This window comes from Zonotrichia albicollis, chromosome 16, assembly GCF_047830755.1.
Source record: "Zonotrichia albicollis isolate bZonAlb1 chromosome 16, bZonAlb1.hap1, whole genome shotgun sequence".
Classification (NCBI taxonomy): domain Eukaryota; kingdom Metazoa; phylum Chordata; class Aves; order Passeriformes; family Passerellidae; genus Zonotrichia; species Zonotrichia albicollis.
In genome coordinates this window covers 10545115-10558476 of record NC_133834.1, presented here as the reverse complement: position 1 = coordinate 10558476, position 13362 = coordinate 10545115, and the positions used below count along the sequence as shown (strand labels likewise).

The 13362-nt window shown below is 38.0% G+C and overlaps 1 protein-coding gene across 2 annotated transcripts in view; it reads right to left on the bottom strand.

The window, feature by feature from the left end:
* Positions 1–209: 209 nt before the first annotated feature.
* GRIN2A (glutamate ionotropic receptor NMDA type subunit 2A) overlaps positions 210–13362 on the bottom strand; it is a 156919-nt gene continuing 143766 nt past the window's right edge. Inside the window, exons 14-15 of one of the 2 annotated variants that reach the window (XM_014267491.3) lie at positions 10764–12424; positions 210–7247 (exon numbers count right to left, since the gene is read on the bottom strand). In XM_014267491.3, coding sequence (XP_014122966.2) covers positions 7232–7247; positions 10764–12424 — 1677 coding nt within the window. In that variant the 3' untranslated portion in view covers positions 210–7231. Of the gene's footprint in view, positions 12425–13362 lie in introns of both variants that reach the window. The other variant, XM_005487641.4, reaches the window with a different exon arrangement.

Sequence of the window (13362 nt, the reverse complement as noted above, 5' to 3'; positions counted from 1 at the left end):
CATACTGTCAGCTTTAGCTTCAGGCATCTTCACCTTTAGATAATTTCTAACAGCACAGGATGTCTCCAAACATGTGGCTGTTAGCACCCTTCAAATCACATCAATGGCTAAGGAAAAAACAAATGTAAACCTTCTTCCTAGGTGATGCCTCATCTTGTCCCATTTAACAAGGAAGACAGACAAGAATGATAACATTGTTCCTTTTCATATTAATTGGCAGAAATTATCTTTATTAGAAAAATGAATTTTTCGTATATTTACAATTTTTACATCATGTTATACTTGGCACATGTGTTCTTCCAAATAGTTATATACATTTCAGTACACACAGACATTCAAGTCCCCCATTCCCTTAATGTTTTTCTACATATTTAACAAAAAAAAAAAAATGAACACAATACAATTTGTCAGACAACCATAATAATTATATATTTCTCTATCATAAAAAGTTTGAAGCAAACTTTTTTTTTCTTTAAAGATATGTTTCAAAATATTTATACAGTATTAGCACTCAGTCATGCACTGGGTTAGAATATGGTCAGGGTGAACTGCAGTGAGACAGGATGTGAACACAGGAGAGAGGAGTGAGACCCCAGCTCCCCCACGCTGCTCTGGGGCAGCTCCAGCCTCCCCCAGGTCCCAGGGAAGGAGCAGAGGCTGCAGGGGAGCTGGGTGCTCACGTGTCTGTGCCACACAGCAGCTGAAACTGCGTGTGCTCTAACTCATTTCACTTTGCTAAACCTAGCCACAAAAACAGGCAGTAATTGGAATGTCAAAACTAGATTTTAAAACTTCCCTTTTCCCCCAAACCCTTTCTTTTGAAGAATCCATTAGATTGTGAATTTTATAATGGAATTCTGGATTCTCTAAAAACATAATTATTTTATAGTTGATTCCACTTCACCAATATTCTTTTATTTCTACTCTAACATCCTGATTTGTTTTCCCAGATGTTAAGAGCTCTTCAAATCTCTACTATTCTTTGCCAGTAATCAGAAATTTGTGACTTACACTTTGCTTTGAAGTATGACACTTTTGAGACTGCTACAGCAAATTGCACTAGGAAATAACAGAAGTGACAGGATTTTTAGTTTACTGTGTATGGAATTGAATGGTTCCAAGATTTCTGGTAGAATTTTTTTTTTGCATGCAAATTTCTCCTAGTGCATTGTAGGTTAGTGCTCCATGTAATCGATACAAACTATTACACCTGGAGTTCTTTTCCTCCACTAAAAAAGAATATTCTTCCAACTGTACTAGTAACTAAATTTCTTTTAAAAAAAAATCCCAAGTTAATATTGTGAATTCTTTTTCTCGGTTGCATTTCATTTTTCATAGTTCAACTGCAATTAACTTCTAATCAAACTCAAAACAACAACATAATACTTGAAACTGTTAATAAATTATTATAGAATCTTTGTCACAACTCTGGATTTCTGTCTTGCCCCTCATTCTCCCCAAAAAACTTTATACATATACATATTTATATATAGCTTATATATATACACATGTATATGTACAAAAACTGATCAAGACAACACATTAAATTGACATTATTCAAGTAAACAGGTAAAAAATGTTTTTCAAAGTGTAATTTGAGATTTTTAAAATATTTCTGGTGGGTTTTGTTTAGCAGCACAGAAATATTAGTGTTTCATCTAAGCCCACAAATATCCTTAAACAGGATGAAAGGAAGCACAAAATACCCTTAAGGTTTAGTGTGAATTTGAATCTGATGAATTAAAATCAACATTATTAACTCACAGGTGAAGTGCTTGTGAGACCCTAACATGTATGGATGCAAATTTTGCATAAAATGCAGTGATGGGTTAAGAATCAGGTAGGAGTTTGCTTAACACATTAATGAATTCTGTTTGTGCCTCCTGGTTTTAGCAGGGAGGGCACGAGATCCACTGTGCATGGGTGTGAGTGAGAAGACAGAGAGATCAGGCTCCTCTTCATTGGTTCAAAATGGATGTTCTGAAATGAGCAAGACTACTTCTAAATACTTTACCTGATATCAAGTATAAAGTGCTAACAGCTCTTACTGGAATTGCACCGGTTTCCTTCCTAGCTGCACACAATTTAACATGATGCAATTTCCAAACCTTTGCAACATGAGGTTTTAAAACATGGAGATTTTTAAAATCTGAGCATGAACTGCACTCAGGATCTGCCCTCCCATCACTCCCTCAAACATCCCTATTTAAGTCAAAAGGTGCTTTTTCCACATTTGTAACCCAAACCTAGACTAAGCAAAAATTTTCTTGAAACCAAGTTCTTCTCCAAAACACACCTGCAATGAGCAGTAAATAAAATCTGACCCTACAGAATTTATTGTTTCTTGGTTAAGGTGGAAAATTTGGTAATTATACAACTTTCTCTTTCAAAAACAGCTCAATAATTACTTCCAACAAATTATCCCAAGGTATTTTTTTTTTAAGTTTTAGTTAGAGCAGTATAAATTTAGAAAAGAAGCCATTTCCACACTTATTCCTCAGTGCAAATCTCCACACCACCAGTACCAGCAGGCACAAAAGCCTGTGCAGGGGAGATGTGATTGTGCCTTACCCACCACTGCTAAATCTTGCCAGGCATGAAAAACCCATTTTGGAGCCTGCCCAGTCTGCATGGGAGAACACACTGGTGCACACTCCAGCTCCTCTTCCCTGGGGATTTGTTCTGGAGGATCCTTCCTCAGCTGCCCAAAGTAACAGATGACCAGACGTGGATCACATGAGCTGACACCGAGTTTAAGGTCAGTCTAAGTTCAGACTGAGTTTAAGGACAGTCACCAGGCCAACAGAGCCTCTCTGGCCAAGACTTTTAAACCATCATGAAAAGCCATCCTTTTCCTATGGCTTGGTTATTACAGCAAGCATCAATTCCAGCTCTTTTGGACAGCAACTCTCTGAATTTTCCCATGTGTCCTAGCACAGAGCAATCCTGACCCAAACCAGTCCTTTAGCCCCTTCTGTACCCAGTATCAAACACTACAATAAGAGCTGCTAGAGGATTTCTAGATGTGGGAGGTTTGGAAAAGAGAAAACCACTTAAAATAAAGTACTGCTGAGATGTGTCCCACAGCTTTGGGAGATTACTCACGCATGACTGCTTGGAAGGTGTATGCACGCACGCCTGTGTATACTGTATATATATTTAGGTTAACAAGTTTCAACTATTAATAAACAGCATCTCATGGTATTTGGTAATTAAAATATCAGGCTTGTGTCATTCAAAATAGTGCAACCTACATAGCAATATACAGGAAAATTACACACATTGTTCCTATTACCATTAATATGCTTGTGCATATCAAGATAACAGGATACCCTTTTCCATAGGATTAACCATTTGCATATTTAATTGTATTCTTTGGCCCATTTTCCTGTGAAACCTCATATGAAAACGTAAAGACTTTGGCTTTAAAAGAAAAAGGAAACTCCCGCTTTTTCAGTTACTTTCAGAAACTTAAGTGGAATTCAAATTACTTTAGTTAAAAATTATCATCTCCTCCAGAAACTGCAGACCCCTGTCACAAACTACCCCCCCCAACTAGTGTGGCTAACTGAGAGCCTCCAACTTATTTTTATTTCCACTTTTGAAGATCATTTACACTTGCATTGTTGCACAGCACATCCTCCAAAAGTGTCCTGGACTCCTCTAATCTGGTCCCAGCTGGGAACAAGGAAGGTCCCCGTCCCCAGGAGCGCAGAAAGGCAGAGCAGCCTCACCAGGGCCTTCCACTGCATCACTGAGTCCAAGTTCAGGGTTTGCAATGTGAGACAGAAGCCAAAATACATTCCCAAAAAGGTTTTTGCCATTAAATACCATTATTCAACGGGCTCAGGAAAAAACATTATCAGACAAAAAAATGCTGTAGTAATGGAGTAACACAAATCTCTTCAAAGCGGTTATTCTTATGTACTGCAATGCACAAAACAAATTTAAAAATGTAATCTCATAATGCATTTGCTGAGAAAAACATATCATTTCTTCTAATAGTACCAGAAGTGCAAAACAAGACATTCTCCATTAAAATTTCATGTCACTGTAAATATTACCATTTTCCCACATTAAAGCTTAGTACCATTTCTGAGAAGTGAGGAAACTTTCATCAATTCCCAGAAGCAAAGTACCATCTCACTTGGAACTTTACAGTGCACTGAATAAGTATCACAATATTTATTGGTATTTATTTTCACAGTTTTCTAACGTGCACAGAAATATAATTTTTGAAATATATTAGTGAAAACAAATACTAATACAAAAGGGAAAGGACAAAACATCTAGTAGTATAACTGCTTATCACCACTACTTTTTAAGAGTTGGAGAGTCGAACCCATCTCTTTTAAATATGTAATACTATATTTAGTGTGGTTATCTATTAATAAAGGTATTGCATGACAATGTTACAGCATGGCTATATGCTCTACTAATTTAGCCTTGTTTCCAATACAGGTAAAGAATTAAGCAAAAGGAGTAAAAATTGTCATTTAAGCGCAAAACAACAAAAACCTGGTAAATAGTGAGGTAACTTATTTTTACTTATATTATTTCTGGTTCTTAAATTATAGATATGACAAAATCATCACAAAATCAGCAGTGGATTCTTACAGCTGTTAGAATGGCAGAATTTTTTTTTTTAAAAAGAACAGTTTAAACCATGGCAGATACATTCTGCAGTATGGAACAAAAAAGCTGATGATCCCACGAGGAGAACCAAGTGCATTTTCACTGCATTGCAGGGTGATGCACACCTGTATTCCTGGCTTCCAAAGCCACAGGACTTTGGAAGAGCACATATTTTTAGAGCGCATTCTCTGTACACAGGTCGAGAGAAGCAGGGGGAAAAAAAAGTTAAAGCTTGAGTGAGGGAAATAAATGAAGAGCTTATTTACAGAGAGTGCAGGAACCCTCCCCAGCAGGGCAGGATTGCAGCTCCCTCGAGAGCACAAGCAGCCACCTCCCCTCTGACAGACACCGCTGCGACACGGGAATGGGGCGAGCATGGGGCAGCTCCACAAGGACAGCGAGGAACGGGACAGAGCTTCACACCAGGGACAGGATGGGCACACAGACAGACACTCTGCATGGCCAGAAACATGGAACAGACAGCACAGTAGTCCTGAGGCTACTCCCATTTAACCACAGCTTCACAGGTGACCCCAGCCACAGCACATCGAGCCTTTCTTCCATCACACCACATTCCTGTCTGTGCTTTACCCACATCACAAAGGAATACAGAGCTGTGATTAAACTGAGCTCCCTCAAATGCTGACATGCTGCCAATACATTTAAATAAGACAGTACAGGTGAGTTTGGGCAGGGAAATGGCTCATATCGTAAGTCACACTTTGAAAGGCCTTTATGTTCTTTCAGAAGTTCCTTCAGTACTGCTAAGTTTGGAAGGCTCAGTTCTCATGAAAAAGGAAGTTTATATTAGCAATAAAAAAAAAAAAATATCATTGCTGAGAAAATAATTTAAGTCTATCCCTGGAAAACTGTTTATATGTTGCAAACCAGACTGTCCTACTCCGGAAAAGTATCTACTTTAAAAGGACTTTTGAGCTAAGATAGGACCAGAGCTGGGAAAGAAGGGAATGTATGACACTCATCTTGAAAGAAGCACAGAATGTGATGATTAACACTCGACACAATCTAGCCAAGCCACAGGATAGTTATTCTTTTATATTAAGTAGGAGAGGATTTTTTTTTCATAAAAGTTCTGTTTTCACTAGGTTTTATATATCAAATATCTTAAATGCAATGTAAAATAACAAAAAAAAAAATTTCCCCTCTTGAATTCTTCCTAAATCCAGGTAGATTCTCAGACCCTTAGATTTGTGACACAATTTCCATTCTACATTGATAAACCCAGCAAGGGAGGGAACAGTACCAAAATCTTCCCCATCTCTAAGGTGCAAATGGTACACTGCAGAAATATGAAAGCAGCAATTTATTACACAAGGATTAGATTCTGATACTTTTCACCCTTGCTGGGCAGTCACATGGTATAAAGCAAATTATTACCCCAACTGTGCAGGGGGTGGGTGTTGCAAACCCCAACAAAAACCCTATTTTCATGAGCACAGGAACCTATAACACCTCCAAGGCTGAACCTGGTACTCACTGGCAGATTTACCTGGCAGATTTTTGAGGCTGAGGGGTAAATAGAGCATTGCTTTTCTAAGCCCGCCTAACTGCGCTATATGAGTTAGGAGCCTATGCTTTCTAAAAAGTCAACAGCGAGAGGTAATATATTTCTGGACACATCCCCCACATAGCTGCTCCAGAGCATTCAGTCCTCTGAACTTCCATCCACAGGGAGTTTTCTTTCTCTTGCTTTTTCTCCCTCTCTCTCCCCACTGCTAACAGAGCTCAGCCTTCCAGAACAGAAACCCAAAGCTACTCTCACAGCTCTAGCCTTTGCTTCTTTAAAACTGTATAAAAATATTTTCTTTCATCAGGAAAAAAAAACAAACAACCACACCTGATTTCTCTTGTGAGCCTTATTTCACCTCTTAAATGTTCCTGAAAGACCATAAAGAGACATGTATTTATGAGATGCTGCCAAAACACAGTGAGCTGGCGGTGATTTCATTTCTCTTTGTCCACAGCACTCTTTTTTTCCTAACCAAGCTTCTTAGATAGCAGAGTAATGAGTTCTGAGGAAAAGCTGCAAAAACATTAAATTAAATTTTCCAGAAATGCAAAATCTCTTAATTTTCCCTTATTTTATCTTATATATTAAAGTATCTTATTTCCATGCTTTTAAATTAGTGGGTGGCTACACTGTTCTAAGAAACACAAGCAGAACACAAAATCTATCTGAGAGAAAAAAGGAAAATTTACTGTGGCGAAAAGGGAAAGACAAAAACATGAAGAAATTCTACAATATCTTTAAAAGAGGAAAAAAAGCAAGAGGCAGGTATGTCTACATATCTGTTTTTACCTCCATGTACCTACTGCATTCCTCAGCAATTCAATATCCTGCCTCCACAAAAGGTGTCGTCCAGGAGCAGTGTAACACTACAGGACATGCTACCAAGAATGGCCCAAATCATTTACAGCCTGATTCAGTTCCAGCTGGAGTCACGGGAAATCGTGGTGATAGGAATGACCAACAAACTGCTAGAGCTGTAATCAGGAAAATGTAACAAGTCACCAGCACCATCCAGAAAGGTACAGAAAGGATGGCCACTTATGCAGGAAGATTCTTTTCTCCTCTTCAAGTATAGCAGCAGCTAGAGTGAGAGAGAGGGAAATACAGAAAGTCTTGATCTCGGTTTAATTGAAAGTCAGTGCAAATATATCAACAAAGCTCAGGCAAAACTCAGAATTCCACGCGCTCTAGGCTGAGCCTCACAAGCTGTGGCTTGTGGCTCTGTTGAAGATTTTTCTTCAACTTCTCAGCTGCTTCTTCTTTACACGAGCACATCTGCAAGCACACCGGTACTGCCCTCAGCCCTGCCTCAGCTCTCCTTCCCCCTTCATCAACTCAGATTTATGCCAAGATCACAACAACAAAAGCATGCAGACTCTGACTCCCTCTAATTTCAGTATCTGGTGGGGTTTGTCCCTCTTTAAGGCAGCATCTTACATTTCCATGTGAACAACTGCTGTGCAACATTATCAAGTCTTCCCTCAGTCTCATTATTTTGGTTTAGGGCAGGTGGTTGTATTGCATATTGCAGATAATAATAATAAATCTCTACAGTCACCAGAAATCTGCTCAAATCAGAAAAAGCAAACACTGCAATAAATTTTGTTGTAGCTAATTTGCTTGTACATTTCACAGAAAGATAAATCCACCTGGGTTGAGGATATTTACAAGTGAATCTCAAGAGAGAAAATGTAAATGGGAATTTTTCTTTCCCACAGCTTCCCATACAGTACTTATATAAATATTGAATATAATGTGTGTCTGGTTAGATAGAGATGATCATACAAAAGACTTGGAGCAATCAACAAATACTTGAGAGCTTAATGATGATGTGAAAGACAAGAGCCACCACTGAGTTTTATGATTTACTGGGTAATATGCTCAGCAACTTCCATGGCAGGATTTGGCACGACATCAGCAAACATCATATCTGCTGATACACACTAGATAGTTCAAAACACTTTGGATTTTGGTTAATATACTATGATTTGGACTGGATATTAAAATTTGGCTGAAATATTTTTATTATAGTCATTACAACATTATGCCTTCAGTGCATTTGCCTTCCAGCAGACATAAGAGCAAAGCATAATTGTGTCTTTGGGAAAAGGCTTGGGTTCATGGCAAGTGTTCATCCCACAGACATCCTAACCCCGCTTAGCTCACACAACTCTTCCTAAGAAGTCTCTCTAAGGGTAGGTAAGGATCTTCTGTTTATAAAAACTCCCTCCAGTGAGGAATCAGAAAGCATCCCATGTGAATCAGGGCCAGTAAGTATAACCAAATGTTGAATAAAGAATACCCAAAACATATTTTTACCTGAACAGCAAAGAGATACCCATAGATATGCTTTCTGATCATACTTATAATAAAGTATACTGAGATTTTTGGAAGCTGGAAAGAGACTTGGAAGCCCAAATCTGATTACATTTCATTCCTTAAAAAATATCAACCTTCACCATCATGGTGAAGGTACAAATTCATTTGCAAATACCAAGAACTCATTCTGGACTTTGATAGCCAAAGTCAGTTTAAATCTGTTTAATAAAAAAAAATCTGTAAACAAAATTCAAGAAACTTTATTTTGACTATCCCTACACATCTCCCATTTATATTATCTCCCATTTGTACTCTGCTCTGCAGTATGCTGTTCTAAATTAAACACCTTGCATACTGCACCTCTGGCATGCAGATGCTTCAATTACAGCTGACAGGCACGATTCTGCTGAAAAGAGTTTCAGTTCAGAGAAAAGTTAGGATAATATTCACATTTTCCAACTCACAGTGGTAATGGTTTCCCTGCTCACCGTTCTTCAGTGAAATGGAGGGAATAATGCTTGAATAATAAAAATTTCATCTACACAAAAATCCTAAAGCAATTCTCAGAGTAGCAGGAAAATGGGAGAGCACCACCTCTGGAACACTTTCAGTAGTTAAATGTATTAATAATTATATTTACTTCTTTAGTTGAAATTAAATTTGCAGCTGTACATTCTTCTCCTGAAAGGCTTCCTCTCTTCCCTTTCATGCTCCCTTATGGTTAAAATCTAGTGGGTTCTTTTTATTCCAGTGAGGGTATGGAGGGGTGTGTAGCAGACATTTTATTTGTGAAATAATCTGATTGACACCTATAGAAGGAAAAGTCATATAACAATGCATCCCTGTTATGTGAATATCTTTGTGTATCAGTAAGTGATAATAAAGTTACTGTTTCTTAGTTACATGTGCATATATTCACTTTATACAACAGACTTGGTTGGAGAGGTTAGAAAAATGGTCTGATGTTCAACAAATATGCACAATATTGTGGAAGGAAGAAGTCCTTCCAAAGGTGTTAATCCTTCTCTGTGTATGGAAATAAATGGTACCATGCTCCTCACTGATCACACTGAACTTATGGCTGTCGGTGTTTGATACTGTATTAACAGCTTCAGTACTATTAATATACAATTAATTAGTTGTCACTAATACACTATGAACAAAGAACTACAGTGGGTTGGGATTTGGTTTGGGAAGTGAAAGAATAAAAGAAATACTATACAGCCCTGAGTAATCACCAGTAAGGGGCAAATGCAAACTTACGTACACATTAGGCCTCAAGGTTACTAATAAAGTCCACAGCTCCATAGTAAGTGCCATATAGTGATATCTAAAAATATATACTCTGGATTAGGCAGCTGTGAAATTTCTGACACGATTAATGCAAACTTTTCAATGAACTTACTTTGTAATGGTAAGTGCATGTGCAATATAAGAAAAGCATTTGTACATGAACATTAACCAATATCTATGGGGCTTCCTTTTGGTACACAGCAGTTCACATGTTTGGGGTTACTGCCTTCCCATCTACTGTCTGTCAGTCTAGAAGGAACATCCTAATTTTTGTGCTAACACACTGTATTTTATTTATTAAGGTCCTGGGGTTTGGGGTTTTTTTAAATTATTTGGCTTTGAAAATGATTATGAAGCTAAAATATATTTTTGGAAGTCTTAGCTTTCTGTTCTCTTTTACTTTTGAATCTGTGCAAATGCATCCCTATTTCTTGTTGTCTGTGTCATACTACATGCATACCATATTGCTTATCCAGTACTAGAAAATTATTAAACATTTCTAAGGACAAAAGTACATTGAATGATACTTAGCAACATAAATTAGAATAACCGAAATAGTAAAATAATTAGGTACAAAACAGCATAGTTGCCAACATATATTGGGGCTATTTCAGTACAACTTGCCATTTATATATAAAGCACACATAAATGGCTATTTTTTATCCTTTTTAACAAGACATATTTTAAAAGGATAGATCAGAGCATACCAGTTTACCTATTCATGTACAAAAGTACATTGGGAAAGGGAGAGGTTTACGTATCATTTACCAGAGCAGGATACTGTTAAAGGAAAAATTCTCCCTCTAAGATGGTGGCAACTATTCTTTCCCTATAGATAAAGTGTTCATGGAAAATTTAAACATCTGATTCAATGCTAGGCCTTTTCTTATACACACGTGTATTGCTACAGGAATTTAAAAACCTTGGAGTTGAGTACAAGCTATTCCTATTTGCAACGTAAGGCAAAACATGCTCTGAAATGTACATGTCATTATGGATCCGACCATCCCTGGAAGAGTATGATGCTGTAGACTGTATGGATGACCTTAAATAATTATCATTTCTTCCTCTTGTTGGCAATGAATGTTTATAAAGATCAGCTGGACTTCGCCTAAGAGATAAATGCTGGTCATCACGATAGGAGTGCAGGAAGGGGTTATCATCCGAGTGCACAGCGTACAGGGACTTGCTCCTCTTACTGTCCTCCAGAGCATGGGTTAAAAGTGAGGCCTTGTTGCCCAACAGTTTGCTTGAGGGAACACTAAACATGCTTGCATATGGACTACTTTGAAGAAATTTCTCTCTTTCTTTCAAGCTTATACTACGAGAAGGTCTTCCAATATCAATTTCCCTGGACTTATCAGCGATATTATCAAAAGAGTGTTGCCTGCTAATCCTCAGTTTATTCTTTTTAGAATATTGAAGAGCACTACTTTGTGACCAAGTACGCTCATATATTTCTTCAGGAAGTGATAAGTTCGTTGTGTCCTGCAGCATCTGATCTTCCTCAATGTCATAGAGGTTCCCCATCCGTAAGCACGCATCGCATTTATAGGGAGATCTGGTTGAGTAGTGCCCGGCGTAGGTGGGCATGTTGGAGAGACAGCTCCTGCAGTGCGTGGAATTCTGCCTGAACCTATCATTCATGTCACCTAGGGAAGTATTTTTTTCTTTGAGAGTGTAGTGCTTTCCATAGAGTTTAAACTGGTCATTATTTGGAAGACTGTCTTCATTGTGTGATGGAGTCCTGTTGGCGTGCTCGGCTTTCCGGTAGTTGTCGTTGTGATCTTGGTAAACATCAGGAAGCTCTACAGGTTCTGGAAGGACAATGTTTTCGATGTACTGAGGTGTGTCCAAGCGGAATCCTGGCTCCTTGTCAGCATCAATCGTGTAGATTTTATCCCGTGGAGAGCCCTGCTTGGTTTTCAGATATGTCAGTTCCACATCACTAGTGTCTTTTGGGTATTTTGATGCGACTGTCCTTTTTTTAAAATTGTCCTTGGTTTTGTGGTGCTTGTTGTTGTTTTCAGCTTCCATGTGGCAAGTAGCTCTGCTTGATGTCTCTGAGACATCTGAATGAACAATCTCTTCAGGAAGGTATCTTTGGCTTTTCAATGAAAGCTGCCTGTTTTCCTCAGACCCGTTTTCTCTCTGGGAACCTTGGCCCTGACGCACAGAATCTTGGCGTAAAGATTCAACAGATTTCATCCAAAGCTGCCTGGGCCGGGAGTTCACTTTTGCTTCTGTTGTTACTGCAACCTCTACTGTATTTGGATTGGATTCATTCAGTGTGAGAGGATGCTGACCTTGGAAAACATAATTGTTCAGGTTGTCCTTGTGTCGATTGCCAGGAAGTGTCTGCAGTTCACTTATGTTGTCACCAAAAAAGTTATCCTTTGTCTGAAAGGATCTGTTATCAGAAAATACCAAGTTTCCTTTATCCATGACCATGTCCATAATCAAAGAACCCCTCTGAATGAAATCAGCTGTTCTTTTGGGGGAGTCAATTCTTGAAGGGTTGATATTGGTCATGTTCTTCGCTGTTCGCAGCAGTTTTAACATGTTGGTTTGTGAATTGGTCAAAGAAAAGTCAGGAGACTTCTTCTTCTCTTCAATGTGTACTCCATGAATGCAACTGTAAATACCCTGTAATAGGAGTAATATAAAACAAATTAAATCCCTAAGTATAACTTCTTACAAGTTCCATTTTAGTTTTAATTAGCAATAAAGAAAAATTAAACATTTCTTATCTCATTACTGGAAAGATTAAAAGTACATCTCCAATTTTTTATCATTTCCTTGCATTGAAATGGAGGAATATTTTCTGCTATATCTATTAGAACTACAAAGGAGAAAAACTGCCAGTATTTCACAAACCAGTGGTCTGTCTTGGCCTCCCCAGCTTATTCCACAATACAGGATTAGAAGGTAGCCCAAAGGCTTCCCTAATCTTGTCACAAAATGAAACTAACCTTCAGTAATAGATACTCTCTTATTTTAAACCAGTGATTCAGTTTCCCTTCTAAACAAGCCTGTAGTGGGACTATTTTATTGGAGATTAAGGTATTCTTCACTTGTACTGAAATAAAAAGGCTTCTAGCCATCATATTTTAGCTTTTCTGATCCCTATCTCAAAAAACCCCAGATCTTTTTAAAGCTGCATCTGAGTTAATTGTGAGCAAAAGGCTGAAGCCCATTTTCTCACTTCAACTTCTTTGGTCACTCCTGTGAGCCCAATTGACATTTCCAACCCTGTGAATTAGCAATTCTCAGACGTTTACCTTTGGCATAAATACTTCTTTTCCCCTGCAATTCTTAGGAGAATTTCATATAAAAAAGGCCAGAAACATAAAGTTCCAATATAAAATGTGGAGGTTAAGGTGCATGTGGTTTCTAGACAATCCCCAACAGGGTAGTGCAGACTATTTTTAATGCAGTTCCAAAATGCTCCAATCTACTCAACAGGGTAATTGCAGCACACTTTAAAGCAATTAGCCATTTTAGTATCATTTTCAGTTCCCCTCAGCTATATAAAAAATCAAGAAAAATCAATTACCTAATGAAAGTTCTACCTGTTTTAAAAA